This window comes from Palaemon carinicauda, chromosome 4 (assembly GCF_036898095.1).
Source record: "Palaemon carinicauda isolate YSFRI2023 chromosome 4, ASM3689809v2, whole genome shotgun sequence".
NCBI classification, from domain to species: domain Eukaryota; kingdom Metazoa; phylum Arthropoda; class Malacostraca; order Decapoda; family Palaemonidae; genus Palaemon; species Palaemon carinicauda.
In genome coordinates, this window is record NC_090728.1 from 69,107,571 (window position 1) to 69,128,422 (window position 20,852).

Below are 20,852 nucleotides of genomic sequence, written 5' to 3' on the forward strand. Positions count from 1 at the left end.
TGATTGACATACCCGGTGCTAAGAGCACAATTAAGGGAGGCAACAGGAGTCTGGAGAAGATACGCATCAAACGCTCAAAGAGATCTAAGAAGACCAACACCGACTCGACTAGATCACTTCTCAAGCCGTGGTCGGAGGCCAAGCACCTGAAGAAATCGGTACCCTTACAACCACCTCCACCTTCAGTCATCATCCACACAGATGCTTCAAAGGAAGGAAGGAGAGGTCACTCTCACCAACGGAAAGTCCAAGGAACCTGGTCCGATCTATTCAAGACCTTCCACATCAACATTCTGGAAGCCATGGCAGTTTTCCTTATACTGAAGAAATTGGCTCCTCGCTGCTTGACCCACATAAAACTGGTCCTAGACAGCGAGGTGATAATGAGATGTCTGAATCATCAAGGTTTGAGATCGCCCCAAATCAACCAAGTGATGTTGGCCATCTTCCGTTTAGCGGAAAAGAAGAGATGGCACTTATCAGCAGTTCACCTCCAAGGGTTCCGCAATGTGACGGAAGATGCTCTATCCAGGCTCACGCCGATAGAGTCAGAGTGGTCCCTAGACGCAGGATCGTTCTCCTTCATCTTAAGTCAAGTCCCAGAACTGCAGATTGACCTCTTCGCGACGAGCGACAACAAGAAACTACCTCGTTACGTGGCCCCATACAAGGACCCTCTAGCGGAAGCAGTGGACGCGATGTCCCTCGATTGGAACAGATGGTCCAGGATTTACCTGTTCCCTCCATCCAACCTTCTGTTGAAAGTCCTCAACAAGCTGGTTCCCTCTAGTATTAGAACTGCGGCTGAGGCTGGTCCCATTGCCGGACCCAGCACTGTTTCAACGAGTGCAGAAGTCGACTGTCTTCGCTTCATCACAGAAAACCCGAAACCTTCATCTCATGATTTTCTCTCCTTAGCAGTTAAGAAAAGATTCGGGATTTCGAGAGCCAGTAAAATTTTTTTTGAAGAATATAAGTCTAAATCTACCAAAAGACAATATGAGTTGTCTTGGAAGAAATGGGTGGCGTTTGTCAAGGCAAAGAACCCAAAGGAGACCTCAACAGATTTCTGTTTATCCTTCTTTATTCATCTTCATGAACAAGGTTTAGCAGCCAATACGATAACAACGTGTAAATCTGCCTTGGCTAGTCCTTTACTGTACGCCTTCCAAGTAGACTTCTCTAACGATATCTTTAACAAGATTCCTAAGGCTTGTGCTAGGCTTAGTCCTGCAGCACCTCCGAGGCCCATCTTGTGGTCCTTGGATAAGGTTCTTCACTTTGCATCAACAATGGACAATGAGAACTGCTATCTGAAAGATTTGACCCAAAAAGTTATATTCTTAATTGCTCTAGCCTCGGGGGCCAGAGTGAGTGAAATAGTGGCCCTTTCTAGAGATGAGGGCCATATTCAGTTCACAGAAGGGGAAGAACTGAATCTTTTTCCTGACTCAACGTTTCTCGCTAAAAACGAGCTACCTACCAAAAGGTGGGGTCCCTGAAGAATCTGCCCTCTGAAGGAAGATGTCTCGCTGTGTCCAGTAGAGTGCCTAAAGGTCTATCTTCATAGAACTTCAGACTTTGGGGCAAGACAGCTCTTTAAAGGAGAAACATCAGGCTCAAATTTGTCTCTAAAACAACTAAGGGCAAAGATCACCTACTTCATTCGCAAAGCGGATCCAGACCATACACCCGCAGGTCACGATCTGAGAAAAATTGCTTCGTCTCTGAATTTTTTCCAGTACATGGATTTTGAACGTCTTCGCTCGTATACTGGATGGAAGTCATCCAGAGTGTTTTTCAAACAATACACGAAGCAAGTGCAAGAGATTAAGAAATTTGTGGTGGCGGCAGGTAGTGTTCTAAAACCTGTCGCTCAATGCTGCGAGTAATAGTGAATTAATTGGGACTGTTATGTGCAGGGTGTGCGTGTTGACACCTTACGGCACAACACGTAAAGTGAAGTGTCACCAAGATGACACTATGGACTGTCCCAGATACTAAAGGTGAAGAATTGCATAAAGAGTTAACACGTGTGCCGTGTGTTTTTTACACAAGTGTTGAAAGACAGCCAATTACAAAAATGTATATAAGAAAATTTATGAAATTTTCAGTCTGGTGGCATTATAATCGTTTCCTCTTCAGATGAAACAAGTATTTCTGAAATTGCCTGTATAATTTATGCTTACTATGATTAACAAACATTTTGTATGTTACTATAAAATGTATGTTGAAATTAGTATTTGCGTCTTATTTCGCCCCAAATACAAATAAAAAAAGATGTGTACAAGCATTATTTATGATCCCCCTTTTTTATCTGCATATAAGTAAGAGAACAACTGTGTAACTTGTTCCTTTATGTAAATAAACCTTCTTTCTGTGTGTACATACCTGGTTTCTACACAGATACAAACCTGTCTGTCTTTGCATACGACTAACCTTGTATGCTTTGGATGTGATACTGGCCTATACAAACATTTGTTTCTACACGGATATAAATCTGTTTGTCCTTGCATACAGCTAGACCTGCATGCCCGGGGAGGTGACAATGGCTTATACAAACATTTGTTCGTATTGAGTATACAAACTATGATTGATGGGGTATACAATGAGACCGATATATGCGTCTTGTTGCTAGGTTCATTCATATGAAATATGCACACCTCGAGACTTTTCCTGAGTCTGGCATGACTCTTCCCTGTAGGAGGCAGGAAGCACTAACATAGTTCATGATTAGAAGAAAGGACGTATAACGGTAACGTCATATGTCTCTAGGTCTGAGTGACCAAGGAAATTTTGTCTTGAGGTTAAGGCACAATAAGAAATCCACAGATACATTAATGCTCTGGTAAACTTCCATCAGGACAACATGGCCTGAGCCCAAAAAAACGGATTTTAAGCGAAGCAAAAACTCTATTTTTGGGTGAGATAGCCATGTCGTCCTGATGGACCTGCCCTCCTTTTCATGAAAAGGGCTTGACAGGACCCTTCCCGAAAGTACTGTATCTGTAGCACCTCGCTTAACGCTACAAGGAATAAACATGGCGGCGATGATGACGTCATCTAGATACTCAAAACAGTAGCGGAGGAGCGGTACCTTATTAACGGCTCCCCTTCGTTTTTGCCACTTTTCCCCCTCAAAGCGTAAACACTATTCTGGGTGAAGATAGCTATGTGGCGTGTCAAGAATACGTCCTCTGATATTATGCAATATCCCTAAAAGGTAAAGTTAGGGATATTCTGTAAACAAAGTAAATTCTCTGGGAATATTATTGTAGTCAAATATACCCTAGGAAGCTACTTAAAGGAACCTTCCATCAGGACGACATGGCTAGCTTTTGCAGCTGCTTCCTGTTATCCTGGTTGCGATATCACATGAATGGGCTTAGGGCGTGTCTTTTGATAAAAAGGGCAAATAGCTTATAAAAAGAAATTTTTTTAAAATGGTCTTGATTTGATTAAAAACATTTTAATTCTTGGGTTTATGAGTGGTATACAAAATTATCTTTTGGGATCACGCAAACGGCAGGGAGGGGTTGTACGTATAGTAGAGTAGGGAAGGGCAATAGAAGTGGAAAATAAAGGAAGTTTGGAAACTATATATAGTGAATTAACTAAAGGAAATTGGCCTCAGTGCAGTTAAAGAACTAAAAGGAAGTTAATGAAGGAAAATAAAGAAGACACAAGATAAATAGACACTGTAGCAAAAAGGTAAGGTATAGTAAAAGTTTCGGGGCAAATCTGGGCAACTACATTAGGGAGAAAAGAGATTTGTTCTTTGGGGAGGTAAATGTATAATATCTTTATAGATATCTTCAAAAATAAAAAAGTTGGCGTAAAGAAATTGCATTCTTGTACTCATGAAGTGAGTATTTTGAAAAGGTTTTGAATGTAGAGAATAGAAGAAAGCCCTATTTATAAATGATATACAGTGGAAGGGGATATTATGAATCTAAAAATGCTTTGTAGAAGTTAATGGGATTGCAAGGGGTATGATGCAGCACAGTGTTAAAAGAGGGACTGTATAGTTGACATAGCTTTGCAAGGTTATGTCTGGAATGTTTTCGAACTAATGGATAAGAAGAATGTGGTGTGAACCAAGGGAGAGTCAGTATAAAGAGGGGCTGAAGGGGAGCAGTGTTAAAGGGAAAGGGCAGAGGAGGGGTAAATTAGTGGTCATGTTGACTTGTAATGCAACCTGAGTGGGCATTTAAAACCCTACGTTAGTGGAGACAGACGACAGGGGCCACCGTCATTGTTGACCTGAAATCAGCCTACCTGTACCTCCGTGTATCGAAAAAAAAAAAAAACTTGAAAATATTAGCTGGTAAAGTAGAAGGGTAAAATTATTGTCTAATGACAATGGGATTTAGGCTAAACTCAGCACTGCATATCATGTCAGTAGTACTCAAGACGATACTGGGGAAGATTGGGAAAGTGAAGTTCAGTACCAACTTGTATAGCGATGACATTCTGGCCGATCAAATGGTAGGATGGCAAAAGAATTCATGGAACATTAGTGAAATTTTGAGGCAACCAAAAACCACCATAGAGCTTGAACAACAGATCTGTTCTGAGACTGAGGTTGAGCAAGGACAATACAGAGAAACTTGTGTCCGTGAGAGGGAATGAAGTCCCGGAAGTTCACAACTACTTAAGTAAGAAGGAGTTGTTCTCAATATGTGGAGTGATGATGGGCCACTACCTGCTCTGGATGATGTAGAACAGCATGTGACTATATAAAGAAAGAGGAGGAAGGTAAATGGGAGTATAGAGCCGTTGAAAGGTTGATGGCAATAATCCACCTGGTAGTGGGGATGGCGAAGAATGAGACTTAAAAGAGAGTGAAGCAGTATGTGCAGAAAAAGAAAACTGGAGTAGTGTGGTATAACTCTAATAGTTGTTAACAGGCTGGAGATGGGATGAAATTGTGAATGATGCTGCATGGTTGAGAGGAATAGATGATAGTGGTCTATCAATTTAGCAGAGTAAGATGTGGTACTGAAGGGTATCAGCCTAACGTTGAAATGGGGACTGGGCAATTTTGAGTTTCGAATGGACTTGGTCACTATGCTCAGTTAGGTGAAGTTGAGGACCAAAGCAAAAAGAGGGAATATACGAAGTGGGCATCGGAGATGATCATAAAACATTGACTGGGAATCCTTGGAGAGATATTATTATTATTATTATTATTATTATTATTATTATTATTATTATTATTATTATTATCACTAGCTGAGCTACAACCCTAAAAGGAAAAGCAGGATGCTATAAGCTAAGGGCTCCCAACAGGGAAAAATAGCCCAGTGAGAAAAGGAAATAAGGAAATAAATAAACGGTATAAGAAGTAATGAACAATTAAAATAAAATATTTTAAAAACACTAACAACACCAAAACAGATATTTCATATATAAACTACAAAAAAGACTTATGTCAGCCTGTTTAACATAAAAACATTTGCTGCAAGTTTGAACTTATGAAGTTCTACTGATTCAACTATCCTATTAGGAAGCTCATTCTACAACTTGGTCACAGCTGGAATAAAACTTCTAGAGTAATGTGTAGTATTAAGCCTCATGATGGAGAGGGCCTGACTATTAGAATTAAATGCAAACCTAGTATTATGAATAGGATGGAACTGTTCGGGAAGGTCTGAATGTAAAGGTTGGTTAGAATGATAAAAAATTTTATGCAACAAGCATAATGAACTAATTGAACGACAGTGCCAAAGATTAATATCTAGATCAGGAATAAGAAATTTAATCGACCGTAAGTTCCTGTCCAACAAATTAAGATGAGAATCAGCAGCTGAAGACCAGACAGGAGAACAATAATCGAAACCAGGTAGAATGAAAGAATTAAAACACTTATTCAGAATAGATTTATCACCAAAAATCTTGAAAGACTTTCTTGATTAGCCAATTTTTTGTACAATTGAAGAAGACGCAGAGCTAATGTGTTTCTCAAAATTAAATTTGCTGTCGAGAATCACACCTAAAATTTTAAGTCATGCAAAGTTAAAGAAATATTATCAATGCTGAGATCTAGATGTTGAGGAGCCACTTCTTCCCCAATAATTTGCATCATACACTAATTTTAGATAGATCTCTATTAGGGGATTCAACAACTCCAGATCTACATTCAGGAGATGGAATTAATGCAAAGAGAGTAGCATCATCTGCATATGCAACAAGCTTGTTTTCTATACCATACCACATGTCACGTGTATATAGTACGAAAAGTAATGGACCAAGAATACTACCCTGAGGAACACCAGATATCACATGCCTATACTCACTGTGGTGCCCATCAACAACAAGTCTTTGTGATCTATTACTTAAAAATTCAATAATGATGCTAAGAAACGACCCACCCACTCCCAACTGTTTAAGTTTGAAAACAAGAGCACCATGATTGACACGGTCAAACGCGGCACTAAAATCAAGGCCAATCATATGAACTTCCCGATCACAATCAAGGGATTTCTGTACAGCATTGGAGACTGTAAGAAGGGCATCACATACTCCAAGACCTTTACGAAAACTAAATTGCAAACTAGGGAACAGATGATTACGTTCAGCAAACCTATTAAGATGTTTTACCAAAAGATGTTCAAAAACTTTAAATAATATGGGAGGCATTGAAATTGGACGGTAATCAGTTGGACTTGAGCTACCACAAACACATTTACATAGTGGAGTACCATTAACAATTCTCCAAAAAGTGCTAAAAGCTCCCCTTCTTACTAACTTGTGCAAAATAACAGATAACTTTGGAGCTAAGAAATCTGCAGTCTTTATAAAAACAAAGGAAAAATACCATTTGGGTCAACACCTCCATAAGCATCAAGGTCCATCAAGAGAGCTTTAATTTCACGAGATCTGAAAGCTAAACTAGTTAGTTTAGTCTCAGGAAAACAGGAATGAGGAAGTTCGAGTTTCTCATTACTCTGCTTACTGTCAAACACATCTGCCAAAATAGTGGCCTTTTCCTTTGGACAGTGAGTGACAGACCCATCTGGTTTAACTAAAGGAGGAACATTTGCATCTACACCAAAGAGTGCAGATTTAAGAGTAGTCCACCACTTATGCTCCTGGGTTGTACCAGAAAGGATTTCTTTTATGGTTAAATTGTATTCCTTTTCTGTTAAAGCATAAATTCTCAGAGCAAAAGCTCTAAGATGAGTATAGTTATTCCAGGTCAGATCTGATCTGTTACCCTTCCAAAGATGATAGGCCTCATGCTTCTCCAAATAAGCACGTCTACAATATCATTGAACCATGGTTTGTCCTTCACTCAGTACCTTGGTACACGAGAAGGGATACACATATTAATTATGCTGACTAGGTTCTAATTCAAAGGGACAACAGGATCAACACTACCATATAATTGTGACCAATTCAAGCACAAAAGATCATGCAAAATCCCTTTCCAGTCTGTTTGAGATTTTATATAAGCCTTATATGAGTATGATACACCAGGGACAGGCTGCTCAGTCTGCATTATTAATGAAATCAAGGCCTGATCAGATGTCCCAACTGGAGAACCCACCTTATATGTTATAAAGCAGGGGAGTCAATGTGTACGAGGTCCAATCAGTTACTAGACCTGTGAGTAGCTTCACTTATGAATTTGTTCACAGCCTGATTCAGAGGCAAAGTCTAAAGCTCTTAAGCCATGGCAATCGGTCGGAGAAACAGAATTTAACCACTCTCTATGGTGAGAATTGAAATCACCAACAAAGACAAAAGAGGCCTTTCTATCATCTTCTTGTATCTTAGCCATAATGGTAAGAAGGCAATCGGAGATAGAATCATCCATGTCAGGATTCCATTAGATCAAACACAAACAGAAGTTGTTATGCCTCCCACAAACTTTTATTACCTGAATCTAATGACATCCACATTCATAACAGGCCTTATGAGAAGCATGATACTCAGTCCTAATATACAGCGCCATTCCCCTGGACCGAGGGATGGTATCATGTTTCAACATTATTGGCTTCTTAAAACCAGTTATAAGGAGCTCAGATGAGTGCCTCATATTAGGAACAAGAATTTCTGAGCACAAAAGAATATCATACTGTCTGAATGCAACTGTAAGGCCTTGAATATTTGCATGAAGACCCTGAATATTGCAATAGAGTAGACGACATTGACTAGGACATGCTGTTCCAGAGAGCATAAGATTTAGTGGTAATAAAAAATATACATCCAACTTGAAAACCAAATTAACAAGAATGATAACAAAAACAATATGTATAGAAATATAAATAAAGTTATTGATCAAACCCATAGACTATAGAAAAAAGTCGGAAAAACTGGTCAACATGGACCTGATAAACCCTGCAAGGCTAAATACCCTCCAGGATAGCCACTTCAACTGAAGGGAGGACAGTAAGGATGTTTTTTAAAAGAAAAAGAATGAGATAAGGAAAAGACAACCTGTTGATAAACCACTAGGCATCCATGGCCTTTATATTAAGCCTGCCCAACACACCATTTCAAAAAACAAGAACGAGGAAAAGAAAAAAAATAAGATAGAATAGTGTACACGAGTGTACCCTTAAGCAAGAGATTCTAACTCAAGAGATTGGAAGACCATGGTACAGGGCTATGGCACTACCCAAGACTGGAGAACAATGGTTTGATTTAGGAGTGTCCATCTCCTAGAAGAGCTACTTACCATAGCTAAAGAGTCTCTTCTTCCCTTACCAAGAAGAAAGTAGCAACTGAACAATTACAGCACAGTAATTAGCCCCTTTAGCGAAGAAGTGTTTGGTAATTTCATTGTTGTCAGGTGTATGAGGAAAGACGAGAATGTGTAAAAAATAGGCCAGACTATTCGGTGTAAGAAATTCCAGTTGCAGCTAACTGTTTCATTCCTACCCTTGAAAAGGAACAAGGTAAAGAAGGCATGGTTAGGAGTGTCAGAGGAGTATGGAGACAAAGGGATTAGGGTTTGTTGTGCTGCAGCACTGCATCTACAGGAAATATCATATGCACCATAAGGGGGCAGACTGGACCATCTTCCTGGGTAGAAAGATTTATGCTGGTATCACAAGGGAAGATTCAGGCAAAAACAAATTGAATAAGGCTGGCCATTAGATATGATGCATCCCATATCTTTCCATGATTGATTGCGGGCTGGGTAGAGTGGGGATTTTTAGGGAGCTGCAGTTGGAGATGTCTGAAATTGCTGGTGTGCTGGATGGATTGTTCCTGGAGAGAGGGCCAAGGGATGAGGTGCTGATTGACAACAGTGCTGCTTTCTGTTCTGAAGCTCTCAGGAGGGAGCTTGGTAGGCAGAACATCAGGGCAACATATATGACAAGTGGAAACAGTAATTATTGAAAGGCATCACAGAACAATCAAGGTCATAGCTGAGAGACAGAAGGTCACCTAAATGGAAGCAGTGTTCTGATATAACATGTTACCAAGATTGGGACAGTGATGAGGGATCTGTGCCTCAACAGTTATTGTTCCAGTACGAGTGGAGACACCCTAGTTTAGAATTTGTGGATACAGAGTTTGATGCACCTGTAACTATTAAGCTTGGTGATTGTTACGCTCAGTTATTATACACAACGTAGGTTATGTAAAATCTATTGAATTGATTGTTGCGATCAACTATTACACACCATAGATTATGTAAAATCTACATTAATGGTTCACCAAAAATAGAAAAACAGTAACCAGAAATGAAAATAATAGCCAGCATACATAAACAATAGCTATGTTTAAGATTTAACATAAGTATTTACAATATTATACAAGGTCCACAGAATACTTGCAGCACACCAAACTAAATATTAGTATATAAAAAAATAGTATACGTCTATGGGCTGCCAACACAAGAGCCCATGTCCAGCACAAGGCTGGACAATCTAACAACCAAGCAAGTAGTATACGAACGTTCTTACAGAGATGTAGGTCTTGACTTCATAAATTTTCAATGAACTGAGAGACAGATGAATGACAATGCTTAGTTTTGGATATAAAACTTGATATGCAGGAACATAGCTTCTGATGAATAGGTTTCAAGGTTTCTTTATCTCCTTCAAAATATTATTCTGTTGTAAATTTTAAAAGTTGATACAAAATTCTGGGTTACAGCAGGTGTAGCTGAAATGCCTCCACAAACGAGCAGTGTTCAGTCATGTCTGTCTTCTAACTCATCACCCATCTTTTATATTGGGATCCGTTTTCTCTAGAGAATTCTGGAGTGTACAGAATTAGCATTATTGCAACACCATGCCAGCGACCCACTCTCGAATCTTCCTGTAGGACTCGTCAGACGGCTGGCATTGAAGTATCTAGAAACTCTTTGTTGTAGAATACAATGATGTTTACGACTTACAGTATTTTTATTTTTACAAGAATATTTAAAAATAATATTTAATGCAGATCTTGTAACACAATACATATAGATTTAATGTACATATAGCAGTGATGAGTTATGGTTGAAACCATCCAATGCCTGATGTACAACCTAATGGGGATTAGGTAGGATGAAAAATATTCACTCTGAATAATATCTCGGTGAACGGTGTTCCACAACACATCCTAGGTGTGAAAGAAATTATGGACTTTTCGGAGGATAACACAAGTGAGGTAGAGTATAAAGAGGGGAAGGTGCCTGTGTGAGGATTACACAGAAAACGACAGTAGAGTTCTTTGATTGATGACCGTGATATGGATATCAAGGCTGTGGAATACTAGGTTTAAATGAAGGGTTACTAATACTAAGAGGTTGCATGATGGTTGTGTGTATGCCTGCAAGAATGTGAGGTGATCATGAGATCAGGGGGAAGCGTGGTGTGAGCCAACGGAGAGCTGGGATGAAAAGTCAATGAAGGGGAGTATTGTCTAGAGAAATGGGGCAAGGAGAGGGAAATGAGCAGTCTTGTTAATCTGACGGGACATGCAAGATTTTGATGTAGGAGAATGTGAGAGTTAGTGTATAGTTATTTATATCTAGAATAATGAAGGCATGGCATGATTGTTTCATGTTAGTGGGTGGAAGTGTATGGAAAGGGAAAAGAACAATTTTTAGGTTGTTAACCTAGAAGGTTAGGTTAGCCCAACTTGAATCAAGTTTCTAAGTCCTACATCTATACTTGAATTGCCCACGTGATCAATGAGACAATGACCCCACACTGTAGAACTGAGGAGGTATGAGGCATATTCATTTCTGTAGTCAGTATTTTGCTTTGGTTAGAGAATACAATACCAATTTGTTAGTAACACCACAAATAATAATATATCCTTTGTAAACGAGTAAAAGTGATTAAGAATTATTAGGTATTATATTACTTAGTTCTCTTACAATAGTAGCCTACATGGTAAGATATTGATTGAGAAAGTGAGACGATGAAAGAAAAAATGGTAAATGAAAAGCAATGTATTTTGAAATAAATAAGTGGAATAAGTGTGTGTAATTATTATTTAATAGTTGTTTCAGTACAAAAGGAAAAACTGTCGTTGCATACATGGAGCTATAGAAAACTCATAGACAAAATAGAGGGTGCTGTGGATTACTGTGCAGTAAGTATTTTCATGAAGAAAAATTATAATGATGAAAGTGAAGCCTCTGTAAGAACTATTGTCTTGTTTGGTGTAAAACTGTGTTTGGGAAAAGGGTGCCTTATGTCTCCATTCCTTTTTGAAATCATTATGGGTGGAGTAATACAAATCAAGATAGGATATTAGATGTAAGTGAGTTACTGTGAATTAGGACAGTGGGCTGTAAATGTGGTAATAAAGTGTACAATTTTTGATGATTGAAAATAGTGAAGTGCAACCAAATGATTTTATCAGATTGTTTGAGAAAGTTTGCAGATTTGCAAAACGAGAATATTGAGTATAAATAAAATGAAGTGTAAGATTATGCAATCAAATGGAAAGCGGGAAACTGAAACAGTGACGGTTAGAATAGTAGTGGTTGGATAATGAAAGCTGTCGGTTCATATATATATTTGGGAGTAGGCTAGCTGAATTAATGAAAATGTTTAGACAAATTTTTGTATTGCTCCAATAAAGAAAGGATTTAGAAATGGGGAGATCGCTAAGGAAAGGAGGAAATTGTCATCGTAGTGTTACGAGATGTAGGAGAGAAGAAAGTAAAAAGTTATATGTAGGTGAACATTAGAGTCCAAACGAAATCGGGAGCAGCACGGTGTAACCTACACGACATGATTAGTGCAGCGCTTTGGAGACTTGCAAGATTTTTGTACACAAAATTCATCCTCGTATGCAGTTAGGAGTATGATTATTACTTTTTAATATAGCCTTATTTTTTCTCTGAGACACCACTTCATACTTACAAAATTACAGCATTTATTTTCTTACACACACACACACACACACACACACACACATATATATATATATATATATATATATATATATATATATATATATATATATATATATATATATACAGTATATATACATATATATATATATATATATATATATATATATATATATATATATATATATATATATATATATATATATATATATATATATATATATGTACATATATATATATATATATATATATATATATATATATATATATATATATATATACATATATATATATATATATACACAGTATATATATATACATGCATACATATATATATATATATATACATATATATATATATATATATATATATATATATATATATATATATATATATATATATGTATATATGTGCGTGTGTCTGTATGTATGTATTCATACATGTATGTATGTATTCATACATGTATGTATGTATGTATGTATGTATGTGTGTAAATCTCTGAACTAGGAAAGGCTATCTTTGTAAACTGAACCCTACAACATACGATGTCAGTGCCACTAGAAAAGCTGAAATAAATAAATAAATTAAGATATAATAGGATTGGGTCAAATTATAGGAACTGGGGAATCTTATAGATTTTAAAGGACATGAAAATAACAGAAAATGGAGTGGGTTTTCTTACTAATAAAAATCTTGCACATAACATCGAAGAATTATGCAGTATTGGTGATAGAATGACAGGAATAAAAAATCCAGGAATAAAAAGTATAAACTGAAGATCATTCAAATCTATGCACCAACAACATCCCATACAGAGGAAAAAATAGAAACTTTTTATGACGGTCTGGAGATATGTATGAAAAAAACAGAACACTCAATTTAAATTTGTTTGGGGCGATTTCAATGCTCAAGTAGGTCAAAAGAAGAGAGGAAAATCAGCATTAGGTAAATTTGGAGTAGGCTCAAGGAATGAAAGAGGAGACATGGTTGTAGAATTTGCCAAAAGAAACACTCTTGAAATCATGAACCCCTTTTTTTTCATAAAAAGGAAAATAGTAAATGGACACGGAGAGGCCCAAATGGAGGAAAGAAAAACACAAGAGATTTTTTTTTTCTCAGGGAAAAAAATAATCTAGTTGATGATGTAACAGTATTAAACAAGTTAAAGTCAAGCAACCATAGAATGATGAAAAGTAAAATTTGTTGGATGTAAAGAAAGAAAAACAAAATCTGTTTTCAAGAAAGAAAATAAACACTTCCGTAGTAAGAGAAAAATCTAATGAGTTTAGTAATACGAAATATATATTTCCCGTTATATGGTAAAATGGAAGCAAGTAAAGAAAAAATTAACTATAATATAACAAAGTTGCTATTGGAATCGGCACGAGAGATAGGTGAAAAAGTTGCTAAACAAGATCAAGGAACACTATCAGAAAACACCAACAACCTATTATAGAAAACCAACAACCTATTGAAGAAAAGATTAGAAACAAAGGTAAGATCCAAGAGAGATGAAATAGAATTAGCAGAACCATCCAAAACAATAAACAAACTAAAAAATCCAGACATTCATAAACACAATCAGACCAGAATTTAGGAATCACCAAAGAAAGGAAGAAGAATCAAATTGATGAAAACAATACTTAGAAATGGTTCCAACCGATATTTGCTTCAAAGGAAGAGAATGGAAATATTATCAACAACAGAGATGGAGTGATAAATATTGGAAAGGATTTCTATACAATTTTGCACAATAGTGATATAAAAAATACCTTTTGCTAATAGAAATAATGCAAACCTGAGCCGGTATGAAATACAAACCGTAGGAGAAGTAAAGAAAGCATTAGAAGGCATTAGAGGCAAAGCAGAGGGAGAAGATGGCATAACAATTTATTTTATAATAGATAGAGGACATTTCATGTTAATAAAGTTAGCTGAACTTTACCCAAAAATATCTGCAAGAATGCTCTATACCTACAGCTTGGGAAAACTTTATCGTTAAACTAATTCACAAAAAGAGAGACAAAAATTACCTGAAAATTACCGCCCATTAAGCTGACTCTCCATAATCTAGAAAATAGTTATAGATATCATTTTAAGCCAAATAGAAAGACAGCTAGATTTTGATCAACCAAGAAAACAGGCAGGCATTCTGACTGTATCCATGTAATTAACCAACCAATGGAAAAATCAACAAGAAATATGTGAGTCTTATGTTAGAACACTTGAAGTAGTCTATACAGGAAGTACAGCAATCTTAAAACTACAAAATGATACTGAGAAAATTCCAATTGGGTAAAAAGTTAGTCTACACGAGACCCAATCTTTCCTAAATTATTCAGTGTACCTAGGAGTTTTTAAGAATTTAGATTAGAAAAATGTGGGAATGAACATAAATGTGTAATACCTTAACTAATTAAGATTTGCAGATGACATAGTTTTATTTAGTGAAACATGGGAGGAATTCCAAAATACTTTAGGATTTTGTAATAGAGAAAGCAGAAATGTAGGATTAAAAATTAACATGAGTAAAACTAAGATAATGTTTAATGAAAATACAGATACACAAATAAGGGTTATGGACGAACATCCAGAGATTGTTAATAATTATACGGACTCAGGACAGACGGTAAGTGTTTTCCCAAGACATGAGTCCAAAATTAAAAGAAGGATAAGCATGGGATGGAGCGCTTTTGGTAAATAAAAGGAAAAGTAAAATGCCACTTTCTCTTAAAACGAAAATTATTTAATCAGGTAGTTCTAACAGTACTAACTTATTCATGAGAAACTTGGAGCCTTATATAGAACATAAGTTAGTTACAACTCAAAGGGGTATGAAAGAATGATGATAGTAATAACACTAGGAAATAAAAAACAGCAACAGTGATATGAGAGGAAACTAAAGTAGAGAATATACTAACAACGTTTAAGAAAAAGAAATGGATATGGGCAGGACATACAATTAGAATGCCATATAATAGATGGACATTAAGAATAACAGAATGGGTCACTAGGGATAGCAAAAGAAGCAAGGTAAAGAAGAGAAGATGATCTATTGACTAGCTAAGAAAATTTGTGGGTATAGTGTCATAGAAAGACCATAAACAGACGATATGTCCGAGGCCTTTACCCTGCAGTGGACTAATATTGGCTGATAATGATGACGATGATGATGAGGACGATGATGATGATGATAATTGGCATAACAATAATTAGTATAGTGCCAATGTATCCCTGCTTGTCGTAAGAGGCGACTAAAAGGAATGGGACGAGGGCATTGGGAACCTCCTCTCCTGTATTTTTATTCCTCTGAGATATCAAAGATGAGGAGCTGGAGGGAGAGTGACTGCTCCCCGCACTCTAGTTTTGGGGTGTCTGAATGTGCATGGATGTAGTACGATAGAGTAAAAGATGTGAGATTGGAAATATGTTTAGGAATAGACGGATGGATATATTGGCCTTGTGTGAGACCAAGATAAAAGGGTAGGGTGAAGTGATGTTTGGTGAAGTGACTGGTAGAGTGTCTGGGATCAAAAGGGGAGGAGCAAGAGATGGTGGGGCTTCATTGCTGAGTGAATGGATGACAGGTAAAGTAGTGGAATGGAAGGAGGTATCATCTAGGTTAATGTAGGTAAGGGCTATGTTGGTTAAGGAATGTTGGGCTTTTGTTAGCGCATATGAACCAGGTTGTGAAAAAAGTGAAGAAGAGCAGAATGAATTCTGGAATGAATCAACTAGGTGTGTAGAAGGATTGGGTAAAAAGAACCGTGTAGTGATGGATGTCTTAAATGCTAGAGTGGGTGCTAGAGAGGTAGAAAGTGTCATTGGGAAGTATGGTGTACCAGGTGAAAATGAGAGGGGTGAGAGACTGTCTGGTATGTGTTGAGTAAAAGCTGGTAATAAGTTGTAGTTTTTTTCAAAAAGAAAGATAATAACAAGTATACATTGGTAAGAATGACAATGGGAACAGTGGTAGAGCGGGCATTAATCGATAATATGTTGATAACTAGAAGGATGACTGGAAGATTGAAAGATATGCACGAGTTTAGGGGTTTGGCTAGCGGTATGTCTGATCATTTTTGGTTGAAGGAAAATTAGTTGTTGCAAAAGAGTGGGTGAATAGAGTGGGGGGGTGGGGGTGGATGTAAAAGGAAGGTAGTGAATGTTGAAGAGTTAATAAAACCAGAGGTAAAAAGTGAATATCAAGAAAGGTTAGAAGTGGCATGTAAAAGAGTGAAAGTGAGAGAAACTGGTAATTTAGAGGAGGAGTGGAAGTTACTAAAAGAAAACTTTGTTGGAATTGTAAGTGATATGTGTGACAAAAGGATTGTTGGAGGCAGCATGAAGAAGGGTAGTGAAGGGTGGAATGAAGGAGTGAAGATAAAAGTGGAAGAGAAAAAGAGGGCATTTGAAGAATGGCTAAAGAGTAATAGTGTACAGAAGTATGAAAGATATAGAGAGAAAAATGTGGAAGGAAAATGTAAGGTAGCCAAGGCAAAGAGAGTGGCTGACTGGAGAGAGCTCTAGATGAAACGAGAGTAGGAAAAGCACCTAGTATGGATGGTGTGAGGACTGAGATGTTAAAGGAAGGGATTTGACTGTACATGAGTGGTTAGTTAGATTGTTTAATGTGTTTTTTATGTTGGCGATAGTACCAGTAGATTGGGTGTGTGCGTGCATTGTACCACTATATAAAGGTAAAGGTGATATGCATGAGTATTGTAATTCAAGGGGTATTAGTTTGGTGAGTGTGGTTGGCAAAGTGTATGGTAGAGTACTAATTAATATGATTAAGGATAAAATGGAGAATGCAATCTTAGAAGTACAGGGTGGTTTTAGAAAAGGTAGGGGATATATGAATCTGATTTTTACAGTAAGAAGATATGCGAGAAATATTTAGTAAAAGGCAAGGAGGTGTATGTTGCGTTTATCGATCTGGAGAAAGTGTATGATAGAGTTTATAGGGAACTGATGTGGAATGTAGTGAGGTTATATGGTATTGGTGGAAGGTTGGAGCAAGCAGTGAAGAGATTTTACCTAGGCAGTAAAACATGTGTTAGGATAGGAAATGAAGTGAGCAAGTGGTTTCCAGTGAGAGTGGGGCTGTGACAAGGATGTGTGATGTCACCATGGTTGTTCAATGTGTTTGTTGGAGTGGTAAGAGAGGTGAATGCTCGAGTGCCTGGCCGATGATTGAAACTGATAGACAAGAGCGATCATGAGTGCGAGGTAAATCAGTTGTTGATTGCAGATGATTTTGTACTGGTTGTGGATTCGGAAGAGAAGCTTGGTCGATTAGAGACAGAGTTTGGAAGGGTATGTGAGAGAATGAAGTTGAGAGTAAATGTGGGTAAGAGTAAGCTTATGAGATGCACGAGAAGGGAGGGTTGCACTAGGATGAATGTCATGTTGAATGGAGAGTTACTTGAGGAAGTAGATTAGTTTAAGTACTTGGGGTCTGTTGTTGCAGCAAATGGTGAAGTGGAAGCAGATGTACGTCAGAGAGTGAATGAAGGATGTAAAGTGTTGGGGCCAGTGAAGGGAGCGGTCAAGAATACAGGGTTAGGAATGAATGTAAAGACAGTTCTGTATGAGAAAGTGATTGTACCAACTGTGATGTATGGATCGGAGTTGTGGGGAATGAAAGTGACGGATAGACATAAATTGAATGTGTTCGAGATGCAGTATCTGAGGAGTATGGCTGGCGTAAGTCGATTTGGTAAGGCTAGGAACGAAGTAGTGAGGGTGGGAAAGGGTGTAAGAAAAGCTAGAGTGGATATGAATGTGTTGAGTTAGTTTATCCATGTAGAGAGAATGAAAAGTGGCTGTCTGCCGGAGAAGGTGATGAATGCAAGAGTTGATGGGACAAGTACAAGAGGAAAGCTAAGGTTTGGTTGAATGGATGGAGCGAGGGAAGCGCAGGGTGATAGGTTGATAGATGTAAGAGAGGCAAGGGAGCGTGCTAGAAATAGGAATGAATGGCGAGCAATTGTAACGCAGTTCCGGTAGGCCCTGCTGCTTCCTCTGGTTGCCTTGGTGACTGCTGAGGAAGCAGCGGTAGGGAATTCGGCATATGAAACTTCATTTGTGGTGAATAACGGGGGGAGGGTGGGCTGTGGCACCCTAGCAGTACCAGCCAAACTCTGCTGAATCCCTCGTCATGCTGGAAGGAGCAAAGAGGGGAAAAGTTCCCTTTTTGTTCTTTTTTTTCTTTTGGTGTCGGCTTCTCCCTAAAATTGGGGGAAGTGCCTTGGTATATATATATATATATATATATATATATATATATATATATATATATATATATATATATATATATATATATATATATATATATATATATATATATATATACATTATCCTTTAACATGGGCTGGATCTAGAGAAGAATAACAAAAATTGCTGCTGCATTCAACATTTAACTGATATATATATATATATATATATATATATATATATATATATATATATATATATATATATATATATATATATATATATATATATATATATATATATATATATATATATATATATATATATATATATATATATATATATATATATATATATATATATATATATATATATATATATATATATATATATATATATATATATATATATATATATATATATATATATATATATATTCTTTTTTCTTCTGCAGATAGTGCCGTCAAGCCAAACCCGTGGAATGTATGAATTGGTTAAGGGAAAAGGTCTACCTACAGCATTTCTCTTGTTCGAAGGTAAGGCTATATTTGGAAATATTATTGATGAAATAAAACAATTTAAAGTTTTAAAGATGAATAATAGTTATTATTAAGGCTCCTTGCTCTGGTTCACAATAAAGTTTTATAAATGGTATATCTCTCATTGTTAGCTAACTATGAATTGTGAAATTACCCAGGCTATCCGATACAACACTCAGCATTCCAGTTTACAATGGCAGGAGACTACCTGCACTGTAACGTATTCACTTCCACCCAGATTAGAGTCGTAGTCCCCTCTGCCAATTTCAAACTCGAGTGTTTAGTTATGGCGGACTTTTGTGATCTGTGTTGTAATCCATTGTTCGCTATATTATCCCTGTTCATTTATTATCTCCACATGTACTGAGTATTATCTTCACGTGTACTAGGTGCCATTGTTTTGATTTATTATTATCAACATATTATTGTCATTTTTTTTCCTCATTGCTGATTGTGCTGAAAGCCATGTCTCCTTTTCGTATCGTACGTTGTATTCGGCAAAACTTAATGGAGGTTACAGAAACGTCTTTTATAAATAGATTTTTGGGCTCAAGCCATGTCGTCCTGATGGAAGTTCCTTAAAGGCAGCTTCCTAGGGTATATTACAACTACGGCGATATTCCCAGAGAATTTACCTTAAGGTACCCAGAATTCTAACTCCTGGAGCGAGTATCCCTAAAAAAGACCTTAGGGATATCGTAAATATCAGTGGACGTATTCTTGACACGCCTCATAGCAATCTATACCCCGAATAGAGTTAACACTTCGTAGGGGTCAAATGGCAAGAAAACGAAAACGAGAACGAAAAGGGGAGAGCCGTTCGTAAGGCCCTCTCTTCTCCCGTTTCGTAAGCATGCCCTGCGCCGATTCTGGCGCCATCTGCATTCCTTTTTGCGTAGCTTTACAACTCGGTGTTTTTTCCTGTGTTTCTACCAAAATCTTGGATTTACTCTCATATTATGCTTTCTCCAACTTCTTCTGCTTCGGATAAGTTGAGTACTATTTCTTTTATGTATAAATGTAGGCTCTTGTTTAAAATTAAAGTATTTAAAAGAGTTATCTTTGATACAAGAGCTGTTGCCTGCTGGAGGCGTCATGGACACTGTCGCTCGCTAGAATAGGATTTATTTGTTAGCAAGAGCGACGTTCCCAGCCCCCTGCGCTTTAATAATTAGCTGCTTAGCTTAATTAGGAATTCTGTTATGATGCGTTAGTAGTGCGCCTGGCGAAAGATTTGCCTAGGCTGACCAACACTAGTCTTCGTAGCCTAGTTGTTGGTCCTTGTACTTCCTGCATGATATTAGTCTTCCAAGTGTGATTTTAGATTGCTTAAAGCGTTAGGCAACGTTATACATACAAGCCCTTTTCGAGTAATTTCCAAGATAGTATTGGAGTGAGTTTCGGTGATTTAGGTAATCGATTCTCTTAGTGCCTAGGCTAGGTTGTCTTAGGTCTTTATAATATTATCTGTTTCCCCGTTTGCTCCCTTCTCTTCGGGGAAGGGGCAAACCCTTTCCCTCTGTTTAAGCCTTAGGCTTAACTCTAGTGGTTTGTTTGAATTAATTTTCAAATATAACTAGGCTGGAGTAGTACTGTACCTTCCTGCTCCAACTGAATTGGTTCAGAGGGGGACAGTACAGCAGTGTTTTAGTCTGAGTCCGTGTTGGTCTAGCGTGGGGCAGAGTCTCCCTTGCTGCCTGACACGGGCATAGGAGGTTTATTCTCCTTGTTTCACCTTGGAAGGTTTCGGTAATTAGGATCCCTTCGCTCGGTGACCCCT

The 20,852-nt window shown here is 37.4% G+C and overlaps 1 protein-coding gene across 1 annotated transcript in view; it reads left to right on the plus strand.

Annotated features, from left to right (window-relative positions):
- The window catches only part of LOC137639491 (uncharacterized peptidase YuxL-like), a 185,516-nt gene that overhangs the window by 128,016 nt on the left and 36,648 nt on the right, over window positions 1-20,852 (plus strand). The window contains exon 14 of the mRNA XM_068371758.1: window positions 18,988-19,069. Within this exon, the coding sequence (XP_068227859.1) occupies window positions 18,988-19,069 (82 nt within the window). The remainder of the gene's footprint in view (window positions 1-18,987; window positions 19,070-20,852) is intronic.